The sequence below is a fragment of the Engystomops pustulosus genome, chromosome 3 (assembly GCF_040894005.1).
Source record: "Engystomops pustulosus chromosome 3, aEngPut4.maternal, whole genome shotgun sequence".
Lineage (NCBI taxonomy): Eukaryota > Metazoa > Chordata > Amphibia > Anura > Leptodactylidae > Engystomops > Engystomops pustulosus.
In genome coordinates, this window is record NC_092413.1 from 11,244,008 (window position 1) to 11,259,840 (window position 15,833).

Below are 15,833 nucleotides of genomic sequence, written 5' to 3' on the forward strand. Positions count from 1 at the left end.
CCCATATACAGCCCCCCCCCCCAGCTTAGTAATATACTGTTTACCCCCCAGCTGAAATCTGGCCCCATATAAATAAATATATCAAACCCCCCCGACAGTATAAAACAGTTATGGCCCCATATAATATATCAAACCTCCCCCCCCCCCACAATATAAAACAATTATGGCCCCATATAATATATTAACCCCCCCCCACACACACACACACACAGTTTAAAACAATTGTGGCCACATATAATATATCAACCCCCCCCCCCCAGTATAAAACAATTATGGCCACATATAATGTAAACAGCACCCCCCCAGTATATGACAATTATGGCCCCATATAATATATACCCCCCACACAGTATAAAACAATTATGGCCACATATAATGTAAACAGCACCCCCCCAGTATATGACAATTATGGCCCCATATACTATATACCCCCCACACAGTATAAAACAATTATGGCCACATATAATGTAAACAGCACCCCCCCAGTATATGACAATTATGGCCCCATATAATATATACCCCCCACACAGTATAAAACAATTATGGCCACATATAATGTAAACAGCACCCCCCCAGTATATGACAATTATGGCCCCATATAATATATACCCCCCACACAGTATAAAACAAATATGGCCACATATAATGCATACAGCACCCCCTAGTATATGACAATTATGCCCCCCCCCCCACCCCCCACACACACACAGTATAAAACAAGTATGGCCACGTATGCCCCCCCCCCCCCCCCCCCCCCACACACACACACACACACACAGCATATGACAATTTTGGCCCCCATTCCCCCTTATCAGCCAGATTAGAATTAATGAAAGTGCATGAAAAATAATAAAATCCTACTCACCTGCAGGCAGCTGCTCCCTCGGCGCGCGGCTCCGGTCTTCACGCGGCTCTCCTGTGAGCCGCGGCTCCGCGCAGTGACACAGGCGTCGTGACGTCGTGACGTCATGACGCCTGTGTCACTGATTAGAACGGAGCGACGCAGCAGCCGGAAAGGCGCTGCGTCGCTCCGCATATAAATCGCGCCTGTGTCTTAAAGAGACAGGCGCGATTTATTTAGCTGGTGGACGATTCGGGCGTTAATGGACGCCCGAATCGCCCACTTTAGAGCGGCGAATTTCGCCGCCCTGTACAGGGACCCGCAATCTGCCGCCTGAGGCGAGATTTTCATCTCGCCTCATGGCAGATGCGGCCCTGGCCCTATAGGAGGGCAGCTGACCCTACTTACATAGGTCCCCGCTACAGGAGGCTGCAGATCTCCAGCGGGAACTGCAGACCACGCGGCACGAACAACTTCTGCTGCGTCGTCTGCAGTTCCCGCTGGACATCTGCTGTCTCCGGTAGCGGGGACCTATGTAAGTATTCTATTCTTTACCTCCCCCTCACCTTCCCCGCTCACCTTCCACGCGTTCCGCGTCTCGTCTCGTCCCGTCGGGTCTCCGCTCCGCCCCGGACCTCCGCCACGCCCCCGGACCCTGCGCCTTATAGTCCGATGCGCCTTATATATGGAATTATTACATATATAAGGCGCATCGGACTGATGCGCCTTATATTCCGGTGCGCCTAATGGCCCGGAAAATACGGTATTGCCGAGTCCCAAAATCAGATCTATCAAAATATAAAAATGGTTATTCCCGTTGGTGAACCCCATAATGGAAAATAGCGCTCACATGTCAGAATTGACACTTTTTTTGCCATTTTGCATCATATAAAATTTTGATTAAAAGGTCCTACAGTCCCCAAAATGACAGCAATGAAAACGTCATCTTGTCTTGCAAAAGAACGACACTTTACATTACTCTGTACATCAAAATATTTCAAAGTTATTAGTGTCAGTATTGGCCGAAATCAAGATTTTTTTTTTTTTTACAAAAGGTTTTAATTTTTAAAAAATCTATTAAAACCTAATAGAACCTATATAAATTTGGTATCACTGTGATCGCACCGAACCAAAGAATACATTTGAGGTGTCATTTGGAGCGCACAGTGAAAGCTGTAAAAACTGAGCCCACAAGAAAATGACACAAATGTGTTTTTTTTTGCCAGTTTCACCACATTTGGAATTTTTTGCCAGTTTTACAGTGCACGGGATGGAATATTAAATATCGTCACAAGGAAGGGCAATTTTTTGCATAGAGACAAGCTCTTATACAACTCGGAAAAAATCAAAAGTTATGGATTTTTGAGGGTGGGGAGCCCAAAATGGAAACCAACTAAAGAAAAATGCCAGGAGTGGTAAGGGGTTAATAGTGACAGTCACATGGCAGCTCTAGTCTCTAGGTGATTGGCCGGATGAGGACAATAATGTGGTGTTCTGATGATAATGAATTAGAGGGGGTGTAACACTAGATGTGGTACTATAACAAGGATGGAAAATTTGAAAAGAATCCATAGTAATTCCAAAATCATCCACATGGTGGCAGCATTCAACAACCGACAGCAAAGGATCACATGTGTCCAAATAACAGGAGCTGATCTGCAGTAACCTGGTCTGACCACTACACAGAGGACGGCGCTGTCTGCTTCCTCTACCATTCTGATCTGTGGGGTTTCTAGGTGCTGAGTCCCCACCAATCTGATATTGAGAAGCTCTTCTGTTGGTATGTTATTAATATTTCTATCCTGAAAAATATAAGTTAAACCATAGGGCATGTGGTACCCCCATGTAGATGAGGTTCTGCAGCAGCTGAGTTGTGTACTATGAAGTTATGTAGAAGCTGAAGAATATATTATGCCGTTCTGCATCAGCTGAGGTGTGTATTATGAGATTTTACATCAGGTAACGTTTGTATTTTGAGGTTCTGCAGCAGCTGAGGTGTGTATTATGCGGTTCTGCAGCAGCTAAAGTGTGTGCATGATGGGATTCTGTAGAAGCTGAAGACTGTATGATGATGTTCTGCTGCAGCTGAAGTTAATTTGAAGAGGTACTGACATAGGTGAGGTGTGTATTATAAGGTTCTGCAGCAGCTGAAGTGTGTATGATGATGTTCTGCAGCAGCTGAAGTGTGTATGATGATGTTCTGCAGCAGCTGAAGTGTGTATGATGATGTTCTGCTGCAGCTGAAGTTGATTTGAAGAGGTTCTGCCGCAGTTGAGGAGTGTATTATGAGTCTCTGCAGCAGCTGAGATGTGTATGATGATGTTCTGCAGCAGCTGAGGTCAATATAAAGAGGTTCTGCAGTAGCTGAGGTCAATATAAAGAGGTTCTGCAGCAGCGGAATTATGTTTTATGATGTTCTGCAGCCGCTGAGGTGTGTATAATGGGGTTCGGTAGCAGATGAAGTGTGTATGATGATGTTCTGCTGCAGCTGAGGTTGATATAAAGAGGTTCTGGCGCAGCTGAGGCATGTGATCATGTGACATAATTGCTCCCGTATGTAGTTGGGGCGGCAGATGTGACACGTGATGTGTAGTCCTTTCCTAGTCTGTCCATGGCCTGGGGCTGGAGCTCCTCTCGGTCAGTAGCTGCTGGGATGTAATGTGAAGCAGTTCGGGTGGAAGTGACATAACACCTGCATAGAGGGAGAGCAGCCCATTGAGCGGGCACACCCTGCAGCTGATCTGCGAGGAGGGGCCGATGCTCTGCAGCTCAGCGCTATCAGTGCGGGGACAGTGCAGGCAGCTCTATCCCCTGTAGTGCTCTCCTATAGTGCTCCCCTATAGTGCATGCGTTCCCTGGATCCGTCCTATTACTGCAGGGATGATTGGGTCGGCTGCCAAGGTGGCCTATGACCGGGCTGTTGCCAATGGTTATGGCACTAATGAGAAGGCACTGAAATACCTGAACCAGGACTACGAGGCGCTGAGGACCGAGTGCCTGCAGGCGGGAACCCTCTTTAAGGACACTTACTTCCCGGCTATCCATTCTTCCTTAGGACATGATGAGCTGGGGCAGCACTCGTCCAAGGTCCAGGGAGTGGTGTGGAAGAGACCCACGGTAAGTCACACAGGGGTGAACATGGTGGAGGAACTACAAGTCACAGCATGCCGACATACATGAGATATTGTGTGTATGGTGACTACCTACTACTAAATTCAGGTTCAGTGGAGACATGTAGGTTTCATCTCTATGCTAGTATACATAGGGTAACTGTGCGGTACTACATGTATGATTAATGTGCGGTACTACATGTATGATTAATGTGCGGTACTACATGTATGATTAATGTGCGGTACTACATGTATGATTAATGTGCGGTACTACATGTATGATTAATGTGCGGTACTACATGTATGATTAATGTGCGGTACTACATGTATGATTAATGTGCGGTACTACATGTATGATTAATGTGCGGTACTACATGTATGATTAATGTGCGGTACTACATGTATGATTAATGTGCGGTACTACATGTATGATTACTGTGCGGTACTACATGTATGATTACTGTGCGGTACTACATGTATGATTACTGTGCGGTACTACATGTATGATTACTGTGCGGTACTACATGTATGATTACTGTGCGGTACTACATGTATGATTACTGTGCGGTACTACATGTATGATTACTGTGCGGTACTATATGTATGATTACTGTGCGGTACTACATGTATGATTACTGTGCGGTACTATATGTATGATTACTGTGCGGTACTATATGTATGATTACTGTGCGGTACTATATGTATGATTACTGTGCGGTACTATATGTATGATTACTGTGCGGTACTATATGTATGATTACTGTGCGGTACTATATGTATGATTACTGTGCGGTACTTTATGTATGATTACTGTGCGGTACTATATGTATGATTACTGTGCGGTACTTTATGTATGATTACTGTGCGGTACTATATGTATGATTACTGTGCGGTACTTTATGTATGATTACTGTGCGGTACTTTATGTAACTATACGTGTGGTCACTGTATGGCAGTATACATATGATTACTGTGCATTACTATATGTATGTTTACTGTGTGGCACTATACATAGAATCACTATGTGCTACAATATATATAATCAGTGCCCAGTACTATATCTATGAGAACAGTATGTATTGTCACTGAATGGCACTATATGTGTGGGCACTATACAGACGCCCAATGTGTGGCACTAAATGTGTGGGCACTGCATGGTACTATACATAGGATCACTGTGCGTCACTATATGCATGATCACTGTATGGCCTTATACATAGGAGTATTGTACGGCACTATATGTATGATCACTGTGTGTCTCTATATGTATTATCACTGTGCGGCACTATACATAGGAGTATAGTATATGTATGATCACTGTGCGGCACTATACATAGGAGTATAGTATATGTATGATCACTGTGCGGCACTATACATAGGAGTATAGTATATGTATGATCACTGTGCGGCACTATACATAGGAGTATAGTATATGTATGATCACTGTGCGGCACTATACATAGGAGTATAGTAGATGTATGATCCCTGTGCGGCACTATACATAGGAGTATAGTAGATGTATGATCCCTGTGCGGCACTATACATAGGAGTATAGTAGATGTATGATCACTGTGCGGCACTATACATAGGAGTATAGTAGATGTATGATCACTGTGCGGCACTATACATAGGAGTATAGTAGATGTATGATCACTGTGCGGCACTATACATGGGAGTATAGTAGATGTATGATCACTGTGCGGCACTATACATGGGAGTATAGTAGATGTATGATCACTGTGCGGCACTATACATGGGAGTATAGTAGATGTATGATCACTGTGCGGCACTATACATGGGAGTATAGTAGATGTATGATCACTGTGCGGCACTATACATGGGAGTATAGTAGATGTATGATCCCTGTGCGGCACTATACATGGGAGTATAGTAGATGTATGATCCCTGTGCGGCACTATACATGGGAGTATAGTAGATGTATGATCCCTGTGCGGCACTATACATGGGAGTATAGTAGATGTATGATCACTGTGCGGCACTATACATGGGAGTATAGTAGATGTATGATCACTGTGCGGCACTATACATGGGAGTATAGTAGATGTATGATCACTGTGCGAACAAATGGATCAGGCATATTGATATCCAGCAGCCCAATCCTGATAAGTGTCGCTGCATTGAACTTTGGCTCTGAGCGTTCCAGAAAATGGGACTTCCCCCAAAGTTCCCCATAAAGAAGCGTATGTGCGACCAGTGCTGCAACTCCTATGGGATTTCTGGACCAGCTTACATGTTGTGTTGTCTCTGGTCTTTTTAGGTGCTGGATTATGGCTCCATACAACACCTTTTACTATCAACTAAACTAATGCGATCAGAGACCTGGACTCGCGTTATGCCGCACCAGGTCCATCCCCATAAAATATAGTCTGAGGTAAAATCTCACTGCAGAGCGTTTACCTAGAAGGTGACTACACGGGAAGGTTAAAGACTTAATCTGGATCCTGTATCTGGATGGTGTAAGACGCCCCCCAGGGACACCATCTATGAAGTTACCATAGAGACATAATGGAGTCACCTCTTCACATATCATTAGTCTATTCATGACTCTGGCACCTGCTCCTCTATAGCCGCTCGGGGACTCCCCGCCGCTCGCCTGGCGAAGGACACAGGGTGGGGGTCACACCCGGCTTTGTTCCTGTCATTTAAGGTAATTCTCTTTGTACAATACAGAGATAAATGAGCAAAATAATATTATAGAGCCTTTCCAGATGTATCCCGTCCATTATATAGGATGAAAACCAGATCCTGTCAGTAATTATTCCCTCAGACCGATGTCTCTGTAATTAATAATTACAGCCATAATGAATTATACACCCTGTGTACTAGGAACTCTCCAATATGGCCGCCCTGTCGCCCAGCAACAGGTCTGGGATGACAACACTGGAGTAAAGCGATGTTTCCTCACACCTGAAGGTGGTGAATCCACAGTGTACCCCCAAACATAGCACCGGACACAAAATTGTTATAGTACTGTGGGGTCTAGTACTAGTGGCTATGGGGGAAATGTGCAGAATGGCCCCAAAGTCCAAAAGGGGTTTTCTGCATTGTTACAATGGGGATTTGTCAAAATGTGGAACCCCTTATGTAAAGCTTGAAAGGGTTATATGTTAGACTGGTGGGGGTAAGGGGATACCCTCACCCCTCTCAGCCTCACAAACAAGGAGCAGTTTGTAGCAAGAAGGCAGACATCTTGATGTCCATAGCCATATGTGTACAAGGACTGACCCTCTTCCTGGTCATTAAATGATTGGCCATAAGATAAAATACACAATTTCTTACTATCCCGATCTTCCAGGGTGCTCCAGGTTCCCTCGACTCCCTACATCACCTGGAGAGTGTATCCATAATGACTGCAGCTGATGTCCTCAACACTTCCAGTCCAACCATGATGTGTAGTAGAGAGATTGGGGACCCCCTTGAAGTTGGGCAGCCTTTCACCCAGTTTAATATTGTAGCATAGCTCATCATGATCCTGCTGTTCTGCTCCTGACCTTGGACAGTGACTATCATCAGGATACTATTTGCTCATCTTAAAGGGATGTTCCAGAAGTAGTGGATTATAACATAGGCAGTTTGGGCGGTAGCACGGGGGCCCAAGTCTTCTAGGGGGCCTATGACCACCCAAACCACCCACCAAATTTGTTACTGGAAAGGACCTAAATTCATGAAATCCTCCTACGTCTGTCCCTGCTCTCAATACATGCAGGGGATCGGGGAGAGACGGGTGACCCTTTATTATAATAATGGGCCTATGTGGAGTCTACACAACATCCGTGTTCAGTCTGTTTTTCATAGATGCTCAAACTCGGACAAAAACTGATGGCATTTGGATAGATTGAAAAAAAAAATCTGAGTAATTTCTGCTGTACCATCGCCTGTTTTCTGCTGACTGTACTCAGCCGAAAAGTTTTCCATCTATTAAGATAAACTTGGGAAAACCCTGCAGACCCAGACTGAGAATTACTGAAGACATCATCAGAGTAGACACAATAATCGCCGCTAAAAGCCTAGAAGTGCCGCATCAGCAGTCGTCCATTAGCGGGATCAATTAATGGACGGACCTACAGAGCAGGAAGCGGCGGAGATTGTATATATGTGTATATATAGGGTATATGGTAGTAATGCACAGGGACGCAAATTGTCCTCTCTCATTCCACTCTGGGGGATTGTCGGAAATGGGATTTATTCACCTTCTTGTTTTTTACATAATATCTCCTATATATAATATATCCAATATTGTTTCTGACTTTCTGACAAGAGGCCTTGTCCGTTGTATTCCACATATATCTGCATATTATATTATATCTATAACTATATCTATAGAGTCATATAGACTCTATACATTCTGGAGATGTGGTACATGTAATGAAGCTTTATTGTTAATCCTGGTTCTTATGACAATTCAACATTTTTAAAATCCAATTATCACAGAGACCAAAAAAATTTTGTCTGGCGTTACAATTATAAAATATACAGTTCCGACTTACATACAGTCCAGGTAAATAATACTGTACAAGACCCATATGAAAAATCCTACAGACAATCCATTTAATACCATACAGTGGTCATATGAATAGTCCCGCAGATTTCCCATATTATAGTGCCATTAAATAGCCGTATAAATAATACCGCACAGTGTTGATATGAATAGTCCACATATAAATAATACCGTGCAGCACCCATAAGGATTGTGTGAAATGATAAGTAGGTAAAGCCCTAGAACGTGTTATTCTGGTTTCACATCTGCTCGGCTTTACCTTTAATCACTTCACCTTTGACCCCAATTATCTAAACAAAAAAAGGTCCCAACATCTCTGATGGTTGAACTATGAGCTGAATCTTAGCCGCCATACTAAGCTCATCAGTATCTGTATTCCAGGAGCTGTGTTCTGACCCAAAATTCATCACTGGAGGAGCCACACGGACTGATATATGCCAAGGAGCTCTGGGTAAGTCTGTCAGATCCAGATCTGTTACATTACTACCATTACACTGAGCTGCAGTACCTGACACAACCTGTGGGTTAGTGTGGCGCTGTTTCTAAAAGTAAGCAGCCATGTTTTAAAAATCCTGGACATGTGCTGTAATTGTGGTGCAGTTGCAAACTCTTGACTCTAGAGGGGCAGCCCTCATGTTGCTACCCCCATATACCCCACCCCCATCAGGGGGAAACATCCGGAAGTGCAGACTAAACCATCGTTCTGCACGCAGAATCACAAGTCACGGAGAACATTGGAGAGCTTGTTACTCCCATAGTGATGCAAATAATCAAATTATGTCCCGGTCATGGAAATTCTATGTGTATATATGTACAGTGTGTACATCCCATAATCCTTCCACATTATACTCAGGTATGGGTGTGAGTGGTGATTTGCATTGACTTTGTACTTCTATGGCACCTAGGTGTTTGCAACTTTTTTGTCAACGTTTTAGTGCATCAAAAGTAACAAAAAATGTTTCATTCTATGTGTGAAACTTTTGTCTCCATGGTAACAGACTACAAACAAACTCTGTGTAGTCTGATCCTCCATCTCATCTACTTCCTTTTGTACTGTCAATGTCTTATTAATAAAAAAAAAAAAAGGTACCGGAAAGAGTGGAGTAACACGTGGCGGCCGGGGATGTCTGCAGTGTAATAATATCAAATGTTATGGATGATACATGGTACAGGGTAAGGAGGGGCTGGGATGTCTGCAGTGTAATAATATCACATGTTATGGATGATACATGGTACAGGGTCAGGAGGGGCCAGGATGTCTGCAGTGTAATAATATCAAATGTTATGGATGATACATGGTACAGGGTCAGGAGGGGCTGGGATGTCTGCAGTGTAATAATATCACATGTTATGGAGAATACATAGTACAGGGTAAGGAGGGGCTGGGATGTCTGCAGTGTAATAATATCACATGTTATGGATGATACATGGTACAGGGTCAGGAGGGGCCAGGATGTCTGCAGTGTAATAATATCAAATGTTATGGATGATACATGGTACAGGGTCAGGAGGGTCCGGGATGTCTGCAGTGTAATAATATCACATGTTATGGATGATACATGGTACAGGGTCAGGAGGGGCTGGGATGTCTGCAGTGTAATAATATCACATGTTATGGATGATACATGGTACAGGGTCAGGAGGGGCCAGGATGTCTGCAGTGTAATAATATCAAATGTTATGGATGATACATGGTACAGGGTCAGGAGGGGCTGGGATGTCTGCAGTGTAATAATATCACATGTTATGGAGAATACATAGTACAGGGTAAGGAGGGGCTGGGATGTCTGCAGTGTAATAATATCACATGTTATGGATGATACATGGTACAGGGTCAGGAGGGGCCAGGATGTCTGCAGTGTAATAATATCACATGTTATGGATGATACATGGTACAGGGTCAGGAGGGGCCGGGATGTCTGCAGTGTAATAATATCACATGTTATGGATGATACATGGTACAGGGTCAGGAGGGGCACGGGATGTCTGCAGTGTAATAATATCACATGTTATGGATGATACACGGTACAGGGTCAGGAGGGGCCGGGATGTCTGCAGTGTAATAATATCACATGTTATTGATGATACACGGTACAGGGTCAGGAGGGGCCGGGATGTCTGCAGTGTAATAATATCACATGTTATGGATGATACATGGTACAGGGTCAGGAGGGGCTGGGATGTCTGCAGTGTAATAATATCACATGTTATGGGTGATACATGGTACAGGGTCAGGAGGGGCCGGGATGTCTGCAGTGTAATAATATCACATGTTATGGATGATACATGGTACAGGGTCAGGAGGGGCCGGGATGTCTGCAGTGTAATAATATCACATGTTATGGATGATACATGGTACAGGGTCAGGAGGGGCCGTGATGTCTGCAGTGTAATAATATCACATGTTATGGATGATACATGGTACAGGGTCAGGAGGGGCCGGGATGTCTGCAGTGTAATAATATCACATGTTATGGGTGATACATGGTGCAGGGTCAGGAGGGGCCGGGATGTCTGCAGTGTAATAATATCACATGTTATGGATGATACATGGTACAGGGTCAGGAGGGGCCGAGATGTCTGCAGTGTAATAATATCACATGTTATGGATGATACATGGTACAGGGTCAGGAGGGGCCGGGATGTCTGCAGTGTAATAATATCACATGTTATGGATGATACATGGTACAGGGTCAGGAGGGGCCGGGATGTCTGCAGTGTAATAATATCACATATTATGGATGATACATGGTACAGGGTCAGGAGGGGCTGGGATGTCTGCAATGTAATAATATCACATGTTATGGATGGTACAGGGTCAGGAGGGGCAGGATGTCTGCAGTGTAATAATATCACATGTTATGGATGATGCATGGTGCAGGGTCAGGAAGGGCTGGGATGTCTGCAATGTAATAATATCACATGTTATGGATGATACATGGTACAGGGTCAGGAGGGGCCGGGATGTCTGCAGTGTAATAATATCACATATTATGGATGATACATGGTACAGGGTCAGGAGGGGCTGGGATGTCTGCAATGTAATAATATCACATGTTATGGATGGTACAGGGTCAGGAGGGGCAGGATGTCTGCAGTGTAATAATATCACATGTTATGGATGATGCATGGTGCAGGGTCAGGAAGGGCTGGGATGTCTGCAGTGTAATAATATCACATGTTATGGATGATACATGGTACAGGGTCAGGAGGGGCTGGGATGTCTGCAGTGTAATAATATCACATGTTATGGGTGATACATGGTACAGGGTCAGGAGGGGCAGGATGTCTGCAGTGTAATAATATCACATGTTATGGATGATGCATGGTGCAGGGTCAGGAAGGGCTGGGATGTCTGCAGTGTAATAATATCACATGTTATGGATGATACATGGTACAGGGTCAGGAGGGGCAGGATGTCTGCAGTGTAATAATATCACATGTTATGGATGATGCATGGTGCAGGGTCAGGAGGGGCAGGATGTCTGCAGTGTAATAATATCACATGTTATGGATGATACATGGTACTGGGTCAGGAGGGGCAGGATGTCTGCAGTGTAATAATATCACATGTTATGGATGATGCATGGTGCAGGGTCAGGAAGGGCTGGGATGTCTGTAGTGTAATAATATCACATGTTATGGAGAATACACGGTACAGGGTCAGGAGGGGCTGGGATGTCTGCAGTGTAATAATATCACATGTTATGGATGATACATGGTACAGGGTCAGGAGGGGCCGGGATGTCTGCAGTGTAATAATATCACATGTTATGGATGATACATGGTACAGGGTCAGGAGGGTCCGGGATGTCTGCAGTGTAATAATATCACATGTTATGGATGATACATGGTACAGGGTCAGGAGGGGCCGGGATGTCTGCAGTGTAATAATATCACATGTTATGGATGATACATGGTACATGGTCAGGAGGGGCCGGGATGTCTGCAGTGTAATAATATCACATGTTATGGATGATACATGGTACAGGGTCAGGAGGACATGTTATGGATGATACATGGTACAGGGCCAGGAGGGGCCGGGATGTCTGCAGTGTAATAATATCACATGTTATGGATGATACATGGTACAGGGTCAGGAGGGGCCGGGATGTCTGCAGTGTAATAATATCACATGTTATGGATAATACATGGTACAGGGTCAGGAGGGGCCAGGATCTCTGCAGTGTAATAATATCACATGTTATGGATGATACATGGTACAGGGTCAGGAGGGGCCAGGATGTCTGCAGTGTAATAATATCACATGTTATGGATGATACATGGTACGGGGTCAGGAGGGGCCGGGATGTCTGCAGTGTAATAATATCACATGTTATGGATGATACATGGTGCAGGGTCAGGAGGGGCCGGGATGTCTGCAGTGTAATAATATCACATGTTATGGATGATACATGGTACAGGGTCAGGAGGGGCTGGGATGTCTGCAGTGTAATAATATCACATGTTATGGGTGATACATGGTACAGGGTCAGGAGGGGCCGGGATGTCTGCAGTGTAATAATATCACATGTTATGGATGATACATGGTACAGGGTCAGGAGGGGCTGGGATGTCTGCAGTGTAATAATATCACATGTTATGGAGGATACATGGTACAGGGTCAGGAGGGGCCGGGATATTTTGCTATTCCAAAAAATATGTATTTTTAATGCTGCCTCATCTCCCTGTAGGATTGTGGGAGGATATTTTATGGTTTCTTGCTATAACACTTATTTCTTAACTTGTTTGTTCTTCACATTACAAAATCTGTTTAACCTGTTTATTAATGATGAGGGCGTGATAGATCCTCTCACACCCAACACTCCGGGAACTCCGAGTCACAGTGACCGGCATCTACATTGTGAGTCCAGACACTTGTAGAACATGAAACCCTAAGGCAGAAGACATTCTTATGTTGCAGTGACTACACCAGCAGTAGAATAGTGAGTGCAGCTCCTCTTTATAGATAAGAGGCTGATCTGTTGTGTACATAACATTACACCAAGTACAAAGACAGGACAAAGCCTGACAGCGCCAGTATATAGGAGCGGAGGACAGGGGAAACTATAGATCCTGAATCTATCTGCAGAATAGTGAGTGCAGCTCTGGGGTATAATACAGGATGTAACTCAGGATCAGTACAGGATAAGTAATGTCATGTATGTACACAGTGACTGTACCAGCAGCAGAATAGTGAGTGCAGCTCTGGGGTATAATACAGGATGTAACTCAGGATCAGTACAGGATAAGTAATGTCATGCATGTACACAGTGACTGCACCAGCAGCAGAATAGTGACTGCAGCTCTGAAGTATAATACAGGATGTAACTCAGGATCAGTACAGGATAAGTAATGTCATGTATGTACACAGTGACTGCACCAGCAGCAGAATAATGATTGCAGCTCTGGGGTATATTACAGGATGTAACTCAGGATCAGTACAGGATAAGTATAGCCATGTATGTACACAGTGACTGCACCAGCAGCAGAATAGTGAGTGCAGCTCTGGGGTATAATACAGGATATAACTCAGGATCAGTACAGGATAAGTAATGTCATGTATGTACACAGTGACTGCACCAGCAGCAGAATAGTGAGTGCAGCTCTGGAGTATAATACAGGATGTAACTCAGGATCAGTACAGGATAAGTAATGTCATGTATGTACACAGTGACTGCACCAGCAGCAGAATAGTGAGTGCAGCTCTGGGGTATAATACAGGATATAACTCAGGATCAGTACAGGATAAGTAATGTCATGTATGTACACAGTGACTGCACCAGCAGCAGAATAGTGAGTGCAGCTCTGGAGTATAATACAGGATGTAACTCAGGATCAGTACAGGATAAGTATAGCCATGTATGTACACAGTGACTGCACCAGCAGCAGAATAGTGAGTGCAGCTCTGGGGTATAATACAGGATATAACTCAGGATCAGTACAGGATAAGTAATGTCATGTATGTACACAGTGACTGCACCAGCAGCAGAATAGTGAGTGCAGCTCTGGAGTATAATACAGGATGTAACTCAGGATCAGTACAGGATAAGTAATGTCATGTATGTACACAGTGACTGCACCAGCAGCAGAATAGTGAGTGCAGCTCTGGGGTATAATACAGGATATAACTCAGGATCAGTACAGGATAAGTAATGTCATGTATGTACACAGTGACTGCACCAGCAGCAGAATAGTGAGTGCAGCTCTGGAGTATAATACAGGATGTAACTCAGGATCAGTACAGGATAAGTAATGTCATGTATGTACACAGTGACTGCACCAGCAGCAGAATAGTGAGTGCAGCTCTGGGGTATAATACAGGATGTAACTCAGGACCAGTACAGGATAAGTAATGTCATGTATGTACACAGTGACTGCACCAGCAGCAGAATAGTGAGTGCAGCTCTGGGGTATAATACAGGATGTAACTCAGGATCAGTACAGGATAAGTAATGTCATGTATGTTCACAGTGACTGCACCAGCAGCAGAATAGTGAGTGCAGCTCTGGAGTATAATACAGGATGTAACTCAGGATCAGTACAGGATAAGTAATGTCATGTATGTACACAGTGACTACACCAGCAGCAGAATAGTGAGTGCAGCTCTGGAATAAGTCACACTCTATCATACTGGTCTTGGGAAGTATTTATTGTTTTCCCAAAACTTTCTAGTTATACTATAATAAAAGGCAGCAGATAGAAGGTTGTGGAGATAAGTTGTGGTGGGTATAAGTATTTTGTGAATATTTTGCAGGTTGTCATAACAATCACAATGTGGTTTCCTTTTTCCTGGTGTTTCTCGCTGTGAGTCAGGCTGTGAGTCACTGCTGTAGCTGAGCCCCTGGAGATGCTGTTATGTCTTCATGTCACTGCTGCCTTTTCTGTGATCACGTCTTCCTGACATCACACCCAGCGTATAGCAGACGTTAGCAGCAGAGCCAGAAATGTCATAGCCTGGAGCTCAGCCTCTACATAGCACTGGCTAGTCTAGTTACAACTGTAACAAACCCCCTGCTCTGAGAAATAATAAGAACTTGCTGTAACTCCCGGCTCCGGATAGTAATTAACTGCTCTTGGCTACAACAAAATAGAATGGGTTAACAAAAAATATTTATATGTATCTATTGACTCTCAGACGGTTTCAGTCACTGTTTCAGTGACTGTCTGTCTGTGGCCGGCAGTCTCTTTCAGTGACTGTCTGTCTGTGGCCGGCAGTCTCTTTCAGTGACTGTCTGTCTGTGGCCGGCAGTCTCTTTCAGTGACTGTCTGTCTGTGGCCGGCAGTCTCTTTCAGTGACTGTCTGTCTGTGGCCGGCAGTCTCTTTCAGTGACTGTCTGTCTGTGGCCGGCAGTCTCTTTCA

At 44.3% G+C, this 15,833-nt stretch overlaps 1 protein-coding gene across 1 annotated transcript in view; it reads left to right on the forward strand.

The window, feature by feature from the left end:
* Nucleotides 1-3,417: 3,417 nt before the first annotated feature.
* Nucleotides 3,418-15,833, forward strand: part of CAPN2 (calpain 2) — a 35,168-nt gene continuing 22,752 nt past the window's right edge. Inside the window, exons 1-2 of the mRNA XM_072140034.1 lie at nt 3,418-3,958; nt 8,852-8,921. Coding sequence (XP_071996135.1) covers nt 3,722-3,958; nt 8,852-8,921 — 307 coding nt within the window. The 5' untranslated portion in view covers nt 3,418-3,721. The remainder of the gene's footprint in view (nt 3,959-8,851; nt 8,922-15,833) is intronic.